Genomic DNA, 14,420 nt, shown 5'->3' with positions numbered 1-14,420 from the left:
AAAGCTTTTTCAAAATTGGTTGCATACAGATAATATCTATGTCGAGGGCCCTAGTGGCCCCCATGGCTGTCCCTTTTTATTTACTGGTAGAACTAGTTTCGGTACTGTTATGCCCCACAGTATCATTCCCTGATAGGTTTGTTCCTGAAGAATCCAGTATAAATTCACATATATGTTTCAGACGGAGTCGCACTCAGCTAAAAGTGCTGGCGAGGGTGTGGCAGATGGTGAAGAAACTGATCCCTGCCAGGTCTTCTTACAGCTGTTCATGATTTACAATGTTCCACTTTGAAAACACAGTAGCCTTCTCTGTTCATCGTAGCTCCCTGTCATGAGGCTAGTGAGTAAGAGGAAGTGTGGCACGCTAAAATAATGAGCGAAGGGAAGTATGTAGGCAGAATTTAGTACCCCGCAAGTCCTGAATCTGGAAATTAAAGGGACAGTGCGTTCAGTTCTCCAGATTTTGGGGGTGGAGAATTTAGACTGCAGCCTGCCACGGTGGAAGTGGATGATGCCAGTGCAAATCGCTCTTCCAATTGACGATGGCTCACTTTGATGCATAAAGCAGCTTAAGACCAGTGTGATTTTCTTAGTGCAGTGTGCGGGCTATAATTTTTTTGCACCGAAAAAATGTTTAAAGAGATCTGTGGTGCCGGCTATTATTTTGTCATGGTTAAGTCAGCATTGCAAACTGCTACTAAGGCAACTATCACATCTAGCAAATGGCATTTTACAAAAATGCTAATAACAGGATTTTAAAAACTATGATCAATAGGGGAGGGGGGTTAATTGCCATTTCCACTGTGAGGGTACTCGTGTACCCAGGTCTCTCCTTTCTCCTGCTAGAAGGATATGCAGAGGTCCATAGTGTGCATACTTTAAGCTAGATTGAGGGGAGGTGATGCTGAGGATGGGGTAAATGAGGAACATTATAGATAATAGCACATGCAGTTTTCCAATAAATTTCAGCCCATAGAAGCATCTGCAGAGACCACGGAGATTTTATCATTTTAAAAGAGATGCTTTCTGTGCTGTTTGGTCTTGTACCCATGAACTGTCTGAAAATTGTGCTCCTGGTATTCCCAACATGTTTCACTTTATAAAATTCCTTGCTTCTATCGTGCATTAAGAGATCCCTTGTAGCGCACATGTTACTTTAAAGAGAAAAGAGCATTCCCCTAGAAAGAGAGAGGATTCCACAAAACAGAAGATAGCAGATGATGTCAGATAAAAGACCAGAATGGCCCATTCAGTCTGCCCACTGGCAATTTGTCAACTTCAAGTCGATATGTATACATATTCCCATGTGGATCCCAAAAGCTGTTTCCTGCTCTTCAATATCTGTCAACCAGCCGCTTACAGTTGCAGTACTGCCTTGTAAGATTGTCACTACTACTATTTCATGAGTGCTACTACCTCCATATACTCCAAAATGTTAGTGGGGCTTTGGGTGTGGAGCTGCTTCCCTTCAGATTCATGCAGAAAAAAAACAACCTTGTAGGACGTGGTGATTCACAAATTTAGCATTTTGCAGGGGTAAACCGTCAGAGCCTTCAAGGGATGCAGGGTTAGATGCAATTAACACGGTTGCTAACACCATGCAAGTTGCTGTTGGATGTTTTTTGGCTGATTGTGGAACAGCGATCAATGTTCCAACAGGTTTCTATGCAAATGATTTTGCACAAAGGTTTGTCGCAATCCCGTCCCACCAGTCGCTCTGAAAGCAACTTTGACACATGCACAGAGACGGTTTGGGGAAGCCTCAAAGCAGCCTCCTGTCACTCAGCTGTTGGGTTTTTTTTTCTTTTTAATAGCACAGATGTTGTGCATGAGTTACCCAAGGGAGAGGCCTTAAGCATCTGAGCCAATCAGGGCCTTAGGCTCCTCCCCATACATCAGCCTCTGACTTGGGCATCCCTCCTGCTGTCATCTATTTTTAAGGTACAGGGGAGGGGTGGGCGATGGGTCGGGGAGGGCCAGAGGACATAAGGTGGCAAGAGGGAGTGGGCATCCCTCCTGCTAATTTATTTTTTTTAGGAAGGGGAGTGAGGAAGGGGAGGGGTCGGTTGGGGGGGGATATGGCAAGGGGGTGTCAGTGCCGGGGAGGGGAGGTTGGTTCACGTTAGCAGGAGGGAGAGGGCATCCCTTCTGCCGATTTTTGTGAAGGGAGAGGGAAGAAGTCGGTTCAGGGAGTTCTTGCAGGGGGGGAAGGCTCAGTGCAGAGGGAGTGGGCATCCCTCCTGCCAATTTTTTGGTGCCAGAGAGGGGGGCAGCACAGCACAGCATCTGTACCCATAAAAAAAAAAAGAGAAATACAGAGAGAGCGAGACCAGAAGGCTTTGAGCATGCGCAAATGCTCAAAGCCAGTCCAGCCCGGCCCAGCCCAGAAGAGGGAGTATCTCCGACGCACCGCCCAACCCAGGTCGCGCCAGAAGAGGGAGGATCTTCAGGCACCGGCACTGGTGCCCAGTCGGGGTAAGGGATGTCATTGCCATGCTCGGGGGGGGGATGTAGGATCGCAGTGGAGGGGGGGCAATGCGAGCGGGGGGGGGAGGATGCCGGTTCGTAGGGGGGATGCTGAATCACAGGGAGGGGTATGGAGCAGCGTCGGTGGCCTCGGGGGGGGGAGGAGGTGGAACCAATCAAAGCGAGTTTTCCTTACTTCCTATGGGGAAACTTGCTTTGATATACGAGCAATTTGGTTTACGAGCATGCTTCTGGAATGAATTATGCTCGTAAACCAAGGTTCCACTGTAATTAGAAGGAGCCCAGATTCCATAGCAGGGCAGGAAGGTTATTCCAAAGCTCAGTGATTTTGAATAAAAGAGATTTCCCTAATTTTCCTGCATAAATGCCGCCTTTTAACGAGGGGAAAGATAGTTTAAGTTTTTTGGTGGATCTGGTAATGTCAGGTCTTTGAATAATTCCAAGATAGTGGAATTAGGGGAGGAAGAATGCCATGTAGGATCTTGAATGTTAGGCAGGCACATTTAAAGTGAACCCTAGAAATCACTGGAAGCCAGTGAGGTTTTGACAGAAACGGGGAAACATGATCGAATTTACTTTTTGAGAAGATCAACGTAGCCGCAGTGTTCTGGATCCGCTGAAGTCTTTGAAGACTTTTCTTGGTTAGACTTAGATAGATGGAGTTACAATAGTCCAGTCTAGATGTGCAAATCAAACCGGTAATAGGGGAATGGACCCCACGTCAGTTTAAACAACTTATTATTACCCATTTGTTCAGAATTCAGAGCCATGAACCTACTGCTGCTTCTCTTCTGAGTCCCTCATGTGACTCCCAGTGCTGACCCTGCCCTTCAGTCAGTGGCATATTAAGGGGGGGAGGCGGTTCACCCAAGGCGCCGTCTTGGTGGGGGTGCCAGTACCCATCCTCTTCTCCGCCCCCCAACACTCCTTCCCCGCCCCTCCCCCCCCACTACCATGCACGCCCCTTCCTTTCCCCTGGACCTCTTTAACATTCCTGGCACCAGCAGCAGCCCCAAACTGCAGCTCGCGCCAGTGTCGGCTCTTCCTCTGACGCCTCTTCCTGGACCTGTGCCTAGGAAGCGATGTCGGGGGAAGAGCTGATGGCTGGTGCGAGCAGCTTTGGCTTTCCCATTGTCGTCCCTTCCTGGCTCCTCGACCCAGAAGTGATTTCAGAGAGAGCCAGCGCGAGCAGCAGGCCAGAGGAGTTGCTCGTGCTGGCGAAGATTTAAAGTGGCACAAGGGGTGGAGAAGGGAGGGTGCAAGCGTGGGGGTGGGGGTGGGGGAGTGGTGCCAGTGTTTCCACCAACAGGGCACCTGGGGTGGTCCGCTCCCCCCTCCCTTACTATACCACTGCACTGAGCCCCTCTAAGTATTTTTACTCGAGAAGGAGGTTTGGCATTGGGGTCTCACAGCCCCTCTTGTTGGCATATATATTGAATCCCCTACTGTAACAGTCACCATATGCCATTGGTATTTTGTAACTGTCCCTCATGTTTCTGTGGTTGATTTTTTTTTTTTTTTTTTTCAAAGCTCTGGACACATCTAACGTTATGGTAAAGAAACAGGTGTTTGAGCTGCTTGCTGCACTGTGTGTGTATTCCATGGAAGGCCATGACCTGGCCCTCGATGCCCTGGAACATTATAAGGTGAGATGGTGGGGTTTGTTCTTCTGGTCTTGGCATTGGGGCTGGTTTGATGATTACACAGCATTCTGGAGGATTGTGGAATGGGGAAGGGGCTCTGGTTGGAAACTCTGCTCCTGTTCCTGACCACAAAGTGGATATGTCTTCTTTTGATCTAATAAAAGCCTCACAATCTCTGTAAAGAGTTCAGCTTTCTCCAGGACCAATGCAACTTTTACTTTGCGTATCCAAATTCTTTTACCACCAACTCTCTATGGTTATTCTGTTGTTTGCCATTTTTCCTTTAAAATTTTGGGGCCTTCATACTGATTTGTCTCAATATATTAACACACATTAAACATCAAATTCAATAAATCTAGGAGCTTAAATGTAAGTGCTCATCCCTAGTAAATTTCTAAGGGGCCAATTTAGGTGACTAAATCATCCTAATCCCTGATGCTACTGGTACCTAAAGTTAGGTGCTCACCAAGATTTATGCCTAGAGACCTCTAGTGGCTCCACAAAGTAATTAAATGGTACTGTTTGCAACTGAAAACTACAGATTTGGGAGGATTCACAACTAGTGAGGTAATAGTAGCAGGTGTCCCCACCATAAAGGGAGGGAAGTATGGATCTTTAAATAATAGAGCATTAGGGCAATTCTGTCTACGACTGGTTAAGCAATCTTTCTACAAAGCTGCCTTCAACTTGAGAACCAAGTAAGTAGAAAGGGGGCTAAAAGGGGACCCAGGAGAAGAAAGACACTGGAAACTTGTCTTATCCCAGTAAAGGAGCTTGAGGAATTAGTCCCAGAAGGGTCAGGGTCCTAGAGAAAGAGAGAGATCTGATGTCTTCTTGTGAATTTTTTTTTTTTAATTTCTTTATTAATTTTCAAAACTTCAACAGTGCAATACAACAAATGCAACGTATAATGATACCACAAAAGCACATTCAACTTTCACATGTTCATAATAAACCATTTTCCCTCACCCATCCAATAATCATAGAAACATAGAAACAATAGACGGCAGATAAGGGCCCACGGCCCATCCAGTCTGCCCACCTTAATGTCCCTCCCCTGCCTTTGCCCTGTGAATAGATCCCATGTGCCGATCCCATTTGGCCTTAAAATCAGGCACGCTGCTGGCCTCAATCACCTGCAGTGGAAGACTATTCCAGCGATCAACCACTCTTTCAGTGAAAAAGAATTTCCTGGTGTCACCTCGTAGTTTCCCGCCCCTGATTTTCAAAGGATGCCCTCTTGTTGTCGTGGGACCCTTGAAAAAGAAGATATCTTCCTCCGCCTCGATGCGGCCCGTAAGATACTTGAACGTCTCGATCATGTCCCCCCTCTCTCTGCGCTCCTCAAGCGAGTATAGCTGTAATTTGTCAAGCCGTTTCATTCAATAAATCACTAAAACATATATTACCATAAAAATCTTACCCTATTCTGAATATTGATATCTTCCCACCCATCCCAAGTGTGAATATTCAAAAATCAATTTATGACATAAATAACCCCCTCCCACCCTTCCCTGGATATGTACCAAAATAAACAAAAGACTGACTCACAGTCAATAATCAATTATAATGAGGTAACATATGATGCCAATGGGCCCCATATCAATTTAGATATGTTACCTTGCCCCAAATTCTCAGCATTTATTCTTTCAAATCTATAACTAGAGCAAAGACTTAAAATTTAAACGATCACAGTTCTTCCAGTTTTGAGTGATCATCTGGATGGCTATCCCAGTCATTTGAATCTTATTTCTACATTTGGAGGCATTTGAGAATTTTTCAGAGTCTTGAACAAGAATAAGGAGGCTAATGTTGCGAGCTGAAACGGTGACTAACTGTAACAAAGAGTGCAAGAATAAAATAATAAACTTGCAACCTGTTTAAGATTTTAAGTAGATTTTATTGGTTTAGAACAGTGCTCTCAAACTCAAACCCTTTGTAGGGCCACATTTTGGATTTGTAGGTACTTGAAGGGCCTTACAAAAAAGAGTTAATGTCTTATTAAAGAAATGACAATTTTGCATGAGGTAAAACTCTTTATAGTTTGTAAATCTTTCCTTTTGGCTAAGTCGTAATAATAATATTGTCATTTATAGCTAAAGAGACATACGATCAAGAAACTGTTTTAATTTAATTTTTTTATTAGGATAAACATACCGAGGGCCTCAAAATAGTACCTGGCGGGCCGCATGTGGCCCCCGGGCCGCGAGTTTGAGACCACTGGTTTAGAATGAGTCCTGAATTGGATTCCACATTTCTATGGGCGGAAAGTGAGTAGGGGAGAGTGTGGCGCAGTGGTTAAAGCAAACAAGAACAATACTTCAAGAAAATGTACAGAGTACAGGAATTTAGTAAAATAACAAAAATCTAAAAACAAAAAGCTTGAACTGCATAAGAAGTATGTATCCATACTTTTTTTGCCCCTGATCAGCTTAAAGCCTTTGTGGATACTAAGGGGTCCTTTTATCAAGCCGCGCTAGCGCTAGCGCTTCGGACATTTCATCACGCGCTAACTCCCACGGCCGGCTAAAAAACTAACGCCTGCTCAATGAAGGCGTTAGCGGCTAGCACGGCAGGCGGTTTAACGCGCAGTATTATGCGCATTAAACCCCTACTGCGGCTTGATAAAAGGACCCCTAAGAAGCTGCTCCATTAAAGCAGGGATAATTAATTAAAATTACAGATGTTGTTATAACTCGTTAAGCATATGCCTTAATCCAATGGATAGGCAAATGGTTGGAGAACAGAAAGCAGAGAGTGGGCATAAATGGAAAGTTCTCAGACTGGGAGAAAGTGACTAGCGGTGTGCCCCAGGGCTCGGTACTTGGGCTCATCTTATTTAATATTTTCATCAATGACCTAGAAGAAGGAACATCCAGTGAGATCATCAAGTTTTCAGATGACACAAAGCTATGCCGGGCAATCAGATCACAGAAGGATAGCGAGGAACTCCAGAGTGACTTGTGTCAGTTAGTGAAATGGGCGGAGAAATGGCAGATGAAGTTTAATGTGGAAAAGTGCAAAGTAATGCATTTAGGCAGAAAGAACAAGGAACACAAGTATAACATAGTAACATAGTAACATAGTAACATAGTAGATGACGGCAGATAAAGACCCGAATGGTCCATCCAGTCTGCCCAACCTGATTCAATTTAAATTTTTTTTTTTTTTTTTTTTCTTCTTAGCTATTTCTGGGCGAGAATCCAAAGCTTTACCCGGTACTGTGCTTGAGTTCCAACTGCCAAAATCTCTGTTAAGACTTACTCCAGCCCATCTACACCCTCCCAGCCATTGAAGCCCTCCCCAGCCCATCCTCCACCAAACGGCCATATACAGACACAGACCGTGCAAGTCTGCCCAGTAACTGGCCTAGTTCAATATTTAATATTATTTTCTGATTATAAATCTTCTGTGTTCATCCCACGCTTCTTTGAACTCAGTCACAGTTTTACTCTCCACCACCTCTCTCGGGAGCGCATTCCAGGCATCCACCACCCTCTCCGTAAAGTAGAATTTCCTAACATTGCCCCTGAATCTACCACCCCTCAACCTCAAATTATGTCCTCTGGTTTTACCATTTTCCTTTCTCTGGAAAAGATTTTGTTCTACGTTAATACCCTTTAAGTATTTGAACGTCTGAATCATATCTCCCCTGTCTCTCCTTTCCTCTAGGGTATACATATTCAGGTCTTCCAGTCTCTCCTCATACGTCTTCTGGCGCAAGCCTCCTATCATTTTCGTCGCCCTCCTCTGGACCGCCTCAAGTCTTCTTATGTCTTTCGCCAGATACGGTCTCCAAAACTGAACACAATACTCCAAGTGGGGCCTCACCAATGACCTGTACAGGGGCATCAACACCTTCTTCCTTCTACTGACTACGCCTCTCTTTATACAGCCCAGAATCCTTCTGGCAGCAGCCACTGCCTTATCACACTGTTTTTTCGCCTTTAGATCTTCGGACACTATCACCCCAAGGTCCCTCTCTCCGTCCGTGCATATCAGCTTCTCTCCTCCCAGCATATACGGTTCCTTCCTATTATTAATCCCCAAATGCATTACTCTGCATTTCTTTGCATTGAATTTTAGTTGCCAGGCATTAGACCATTCCTCTAACTTTTGCAGATCCTTTTTCATATTATCCACTCCCTCTTCGGTGTCTACTCTGTTACAAATCTTGGTATCATCTGCAAAAAGGCACACTTTTCCTTCTAGCCCTTCAGCAATGTCCACATGTATAGAATGTCAGGTGCAACTCTGGGTAAGAGCGAACAAGAAAAATTGCAGGCGGACCTTAGGAAACTGGAAGACTGGGCATCCAAATGGCAGATGAAATTTACAGCCTCTTTTACAAAGCCGTGCTAGCGGCTGCCCTGCGCTAACGGCCCCGAAGCCCATAGAGATTTAAAGGGCTTTGGGGCTGTTAAAATTGTTTTTGTTGAATTATACCTGTTGTACACCGCATTGGATGAATCTCTTCATAAAGGTGGTTAATCATTTTCAATAAATAAATTAAATATTTTAAATACGTTAAAGAGCACCGGTCCCAGTACAGATCCCTGTGGCACTCCACTATGTACCCTCCTCCACTAAGAAAAATATGACTAGTTAAACTTACTCTGTTTTCTGTCCAAATAACCAATTCCTAATCCACAACAAATCATTGCCTCCTATCCCATGACGCTTTAATTTTCTCAGGAGCCTCTCATGAGGAATGTTTGTCAAATGTTTTCTGAAAATTGAGATAACACTACATCAACCGGCTCTCCTTTATCCACATGTTTATTCATACCTTCAAAAAAATGCTGCAAATTATAGATAAATAATTGTTTAGGTGACGAGTATTAGTTCTCATTACCTGTAATGTACTCCTACGATGTTTAGGGTAGGGTTTTTTTTATTGTTGGCATGGTGTTAAAACAACTCTTATTCTATTTTTTGATTTCTCAAAGCTTTGCTTTTTCATAGTTACACAGCTGTGATGTGGTCTAATTTTTGACATGTTTATGGTTAGATAGGGATTATATAATTTTAGTCATTTTTTTCTTTTATGTGCAAATATTTCTTTTTGCATATTAAGAACATGTAAAAATTTAAACATCCCCCCCCACACACACACCTTTTTTTAACTAAGCCACAATAGATTTCTACCACGGCCCAGAGCAAATGCTCTGACATTCTGACACTCATAGGAATTCTACCATGGCTTAGGAGAAGGATGGGAGGGATAAATTAAAAAACAAACAAACAGCTATGCTGACCGCAGTTACCAGTGGGTTCCAGAGGTTAACTATATGTTGAGTGAACAATTATTTCCTCCTGTTTATTTTAAAGATATTTCCATTGAATGTCCCCCTAATCTTTGTAATTTTTGAAAGAGTGAAAAAACTGATTTACTTTGAGCAAACTTAGGGCAGGATTGTATAAATGGTGCTCAGAATTAGTACCAGAAAGAATTGGTGCTAAGTGCTATTCTGTAAAGGGTCTATACACTTTATAGAATAGTACGTATCTTGCACCTAGCTTTGGGTGCCAGACTTACACCTGCTAAAACCTGGTGTAAATGCTGGCACCCAACTTAGGTGTGTTGATCCAGTATACTATAAGGGGGGATTAAGTGACTTGCCCAGGATCACAAGGAGCAGCCATGGGATTTGAACCCCACAGCCTCAGGGTGCTGAGGCTGAGACTCTAACCACTGCGCCACACACTCCCACAAATTTTCAGAGCGTCACTCACATGCCTATGCTCCTCCCATGGCCATGCCCCCCTTTCAAGATAAACATGACGGGAGTTAAATGCACTACTTCAAAGAATAGACCGCAGCCAAATGCGTGCACAGATATTAACGAGTGCCAGTTAACATCAGTATTTGGATAATACCCAATCATTGATGTTATTAAGCATTGTGGGCACTCGAATCAAGGTGCCATATATAGACTCTGAGATTAGCATGACACCGGGAATAGGCGCATGCTCAGGGAGTCCCAGAGTTGGTAGCTGGAGGTAGGCCACTGACTTCCTCTTTACTGCAGCAGCATGAGAAAGGAGCGGCTTGGACAGCCAATTTCTTTGGCTGGCTGGCTTTTTCATCCCCACTAGCAAAAATAATATTTTTAAAATGGAAGGGGAGGAAATATATTGCCCTCCAGCTCGCCCCGCCTCGCTCCCCCCCCCAAAAAAAAAAAAAAAAAAAGGAAGGGCTGCCTTTACCCTCACTTTGCACTTTTAATCTTATAAGATCCCTTTTAAAACTGAATGGATTTCTTTTGACACCACATGAAAATATGCAAGATTTTGTTTTAGAATACATCTGGAAAACAGTAGAACTAGACCTATCTCTTGAGCGGAATCCAAACAGAAGATCTGTACTTCAGAGAACAAAGAATTTCATTTTGCCATTCTGATTTATCTCCTCTATGTCACCAAACGCATTTCCCTTCAGTTCCCGCTCGTGCTCACTGCTGGTACATATTGTTCTGATCACCACTAACCTGCACCCTTACCACCAGTTGCTCAGTGTTTCTGCTCCAAAGGTATAACAATAGAGTTATTCATAATGAAGGCACAATTTGATACTGGGCACACCGTGTGCAGATTTTAGTTTTTTTTTAAATTCAAATAATTTAATTAAGTTTTTCAAGAATTAAACAAAACCATACAACAGCAAGATCAAGCTACCAAACTAAGGCAATGCATCATTACGAATCATTATATGAGAAGCATTCTGAAATCAGCCATAGCACTGCCAAACTAAATAAGAAACCTAAAAAATATTGAATCAGATAGGAAGGAAAAGTAAACATGAACAGAAAAAGGGTAAAGTTGACTGCCTGACTATATATCATCCAAATCATCTATTGTGTATACTTATACAGAACAGTGAGTTCTTATCAGTCCTTACAGTAGTCTAAAAACGGTTGCCAAATGAGGTTTGTTTTTTGAAGGGTTCCTTTCCTTTCAGCTGCTACCAATTCGAATTTGGCAATAAGGCAGACTTGATTCCACCATGCAGAATAAGATAGTGTAGATGAAGTCTTCCAATTAGATAATATCTGTTTTATAGTAATGGATAGTAAAGCTTTAAGCAACTTTGCTTGAAGATCAAGTAGAGGAGTCTGGAGACCTTGCTGGCCATATATCACTATCGCCAATGTAATAGGTTCTGAAATGTATAATATGGCACTGATAGTGCGCCAAGTTTGAGACCAATAATGCCGTATAATGGTGCAGTGAAAGATCATATGATCCAAGGTTCCAAGAGATGAGTGGCAGGACCAACATTTACCATCCAGTGGATTATCCTTATGTGCTATCTTGGCCAGTTTTATTGGAGTCCAAAATGCCTTATGAATGAGAAAGAAGAGGGACTGAGTTATAGCAGAAGAAGCAAGTGTTGAGTGAGACTTTTTCCAAATGTCACTCCAGTCGGCTACTTCAAGCTCCAATCCTGTATCCTTGTGCCATAATGAGTATAGAGTATTAAGTGAGAAGGTATCATGTTTTCTCATGATTTTATACCATTGTGATGCTTCATGTCTGGTGTACGAAATTCGTTCGCACAAGAGCAGTCAGTTAGGAAGTTCATCTTTAATCGGTTGTTGCTTCAAGTGTGCCGTTATGGCTGATTTTAGTTGTATCCATTTGAAGAAATGGGATTGTGGTATCTTACTACTTTCCACCAATCGTTGAAACGGGATCCATGTAGAGTTCGAGTAGAGATGACATAGACGATGTATTCCTTTGGATTGCCATAAGGAGTTATATGTCGGTTTATTTTGTATGTGGATTTTACAGTTTCCCCAGAGTGGTAGATGCGTAGTTTCTTTCCATTTCGGTAAAAGCATGGCATCTATATGTCTTAGAGCTGTACAAGTAGATGCCATAATTGGTTGAAGGTGTTGAGGGTCTGTCTGCCCAGTAAAAGGTAAGTCAGCAAGATGAATAGCTGTATTAAGAGAGCGTTCCAGTAGTAGCCAGCGTGGTACGGAGGTATCTTCAATGGTATGAAGCCATCTAGAGCCTTGCCTCAGCAGGAAAGCAATGTGATAGTTTTTATAATTAGGAAAGTTCACACCACCAGATTCTTTATCATTCCTGAGCTTTTGCAGACTAATACGAGGTGGTTTGTTGTTCCAAAGGAAAGCTGTAACAATTTTGTCCAATTTAGCATAGAAGGTAGGTTTCATCAAGACCGGTAACATGCTTAACGTGTAGTTAATTACCGGAGATACCATCATTTTAATTGTATCCAGCCTTCCCCACCAGGATAGTTTCAATGGGGACCAAGAAGACGTTAAGAGTCTAACCGAATCCAGAATGTGAGTAGCGTTATGTTCCGAAGTTTCTTCTAGGTCAGGTGTGAAGTATAAACCAAGATATTTCAGTTTATCGGGCGACCACAGTAGGCCTAGATCTTTAATGGATGAACCAATTTCCGGACAATTTAGTGGCATCACTTCCGATTTGGATAGGTTCAATTTGTATCCAGAATGAGTAGAGTATTTTGCCAATAGTTGTAGTAGAGGAGATATGGAGTCAGGTGTAATATATAACAAGATGTCGTCAGCGTACGCTGACAGTTTGATATCCACACCAGCATAGGTAAATCCTTGTATGTGTGGTGAAGTGCGAATCGCAATTAGAAGGGGTTCCAATGCTATGTTGAAGAGCAATGGGGACAGGGGACACCCCTGTCTCGTCCCCCTGCTAGGCGTAAAGGGTAAGGAGAAATGTTGGTTAGCATATATTTTGTTAGTCGGTGATGAGTAAAGGACCTTAACCATGTTAATAAATGTAGGAGACAATCCAAACCATGACATGACAACAAACAAATATGACCATTCTACACGATCAAAAGCTTTTTCAGCATCTAATCCAACTGCTACAAGTGGATAATCTATATTTTTGGCTAAAGAGATTACATGAGCAAAAGTTCTGGTGTTATCACAAGATAAGCGATTGGGCATGAATCCAGTTTGGTCTGTATTAATCAGTTTAGGCAATACCAATTGCAATCTAGCGGCTAAAATTTTTGCATAAATTTTAGCGTCTGAGTTGATTAGGGATAATGGTCTGTAATTACCAACTTTGAGAGGGTCTTTGTTCGGTTTGGGCAGTACAATCGTCGTTGCCTCAGTGAAGGATCCCCTAATATCTCCAGTGGATTGTAAATAGTGGAAAAACTCTAATAAGTGTGGAGAAAGCCATTTTTTTAAACACCTGATAAAATTCGGATGGCAGGCCATCAGGGCCGGGTGCTTTGTTAGTAGACATTAGACTTATTGCCTCATCTATTTCTTCTATAGTTATCACAGTTTCTAAACCGGCATTATCCGATTTATCCAAGTAGTTATGTGTGAGGCCATCAAGAAAGGGGATGGAATCCCCATCTTGTTGTGTCTCAGTTGAGTATAAGGTAGAATAAAATTCGTGAAATTGTGTAAGAATCTCTTTGGGATTAGTGACCAAAGTATCGTTATCAGTAGTTAGAGCTGAAATTGTGGTTTTATTTCTTTTCCCTTTAAGATATGAAGCAAGATGCTGGCCACATTTGTTACTATCGGAATAATATTTGGCAGTGTTCATAAAAATCTGCGATGCAGCTGTTTTGCTAAGGCATGTATTATATTGAAATCTAATATGTTGGAGTTTCTTTAGTGTCTGCATATCACTAGGGTTCGATTGATGTAAGATCTCAAGATGTTTAAGTTCAGCTTCATAAGTATCCACTTCCTGTTTAATAGTTTTCTTGAGGTGAGCATTATAAGAGATTATAACTCCCCTTATATACGCTTTAAACGCATCCCACACTGAAATCCAGGAATTATCTTGGGGTGAGTTTAAAGAGAAATAAACTTGAATTGCTGTTGCTATGTGATCACAGAATTGCTTTTCCTTCAGGAGACAAGTATTTAATCTCCACGTTCTCTGTGGAGAGGGGACAGGTAGCATATCCAAGGATAAGAGGACTGCAGCATGGTCCGATACACTAATTGCTTTGATGTCAGTGTGTACAATGGATTTAACTAAAGATGGGCTTATCAAAAAGTAATCAATCCTTGAATATGATGCGTGAGGTGCAGAGAAAAAGGTGTATTCTCTATCTTCCATGTGAGTTATGCGCCACGGGTCAATTAATTGAAATTGGGCAATAATATCTTGCAGGCATAACCAGGTTTTTGATTTTTTGTGTTTATATATAGATTTTCTGTCCTTTAGGGGGTCGAGGATCAGATTAAAGTCACCCCCTAGTATAAAAGGAGTGTCTTGATAGGAATTTAGTTGTTCAGC

The 14,420-nt window shown here is 42.6% G+C and overlaps 1 protein-coding gene across 4 annotated transcripts in view; it reads left to right on the top strand.

Moving 5' to 3' along the window:
• INF2 (inverted formin 2) overlaps positions 1-14,420 on the top strand; it is a 134,443-nt gene that overhangs the window by 62,731 nt on the left and 57,292 nt on the right. For all 4 annotated transcript variants that reach the window (XM_033951722.1, XM_033951723.1, XM_033951721.1 and 1 more), the window contains one exon: positions 4,018-4,133. In XM_033951722.1, coding sequence (XP_033807613.1) covers positions 4,018-4,133 — 116 coding nt within the window. The remainder of the gene's footprint in view (positions 1-4,017; positions 4,134-14,420) is intronic.

The sequence above is a fragment of the Geotrypetes seraphini genome, chromosome 7 (assembly GCF_902459505.1).
Source record: "Geotrypetes seraphini chromosome 7, aGeoSer1.1, whole genome shotgun sequence".
In the NCBI taxonomy this organism is placed as follows: domain Eukaryota; kingdom Metazoa; phylum Chordata; class Amphibia; order Gymnophiona; family Dermophiidae; genus Geotrypetes; species Geotrypetes seraphini.
This window is presented reverse-complemented; position numbering and strand designations above follow the sequence as displayed.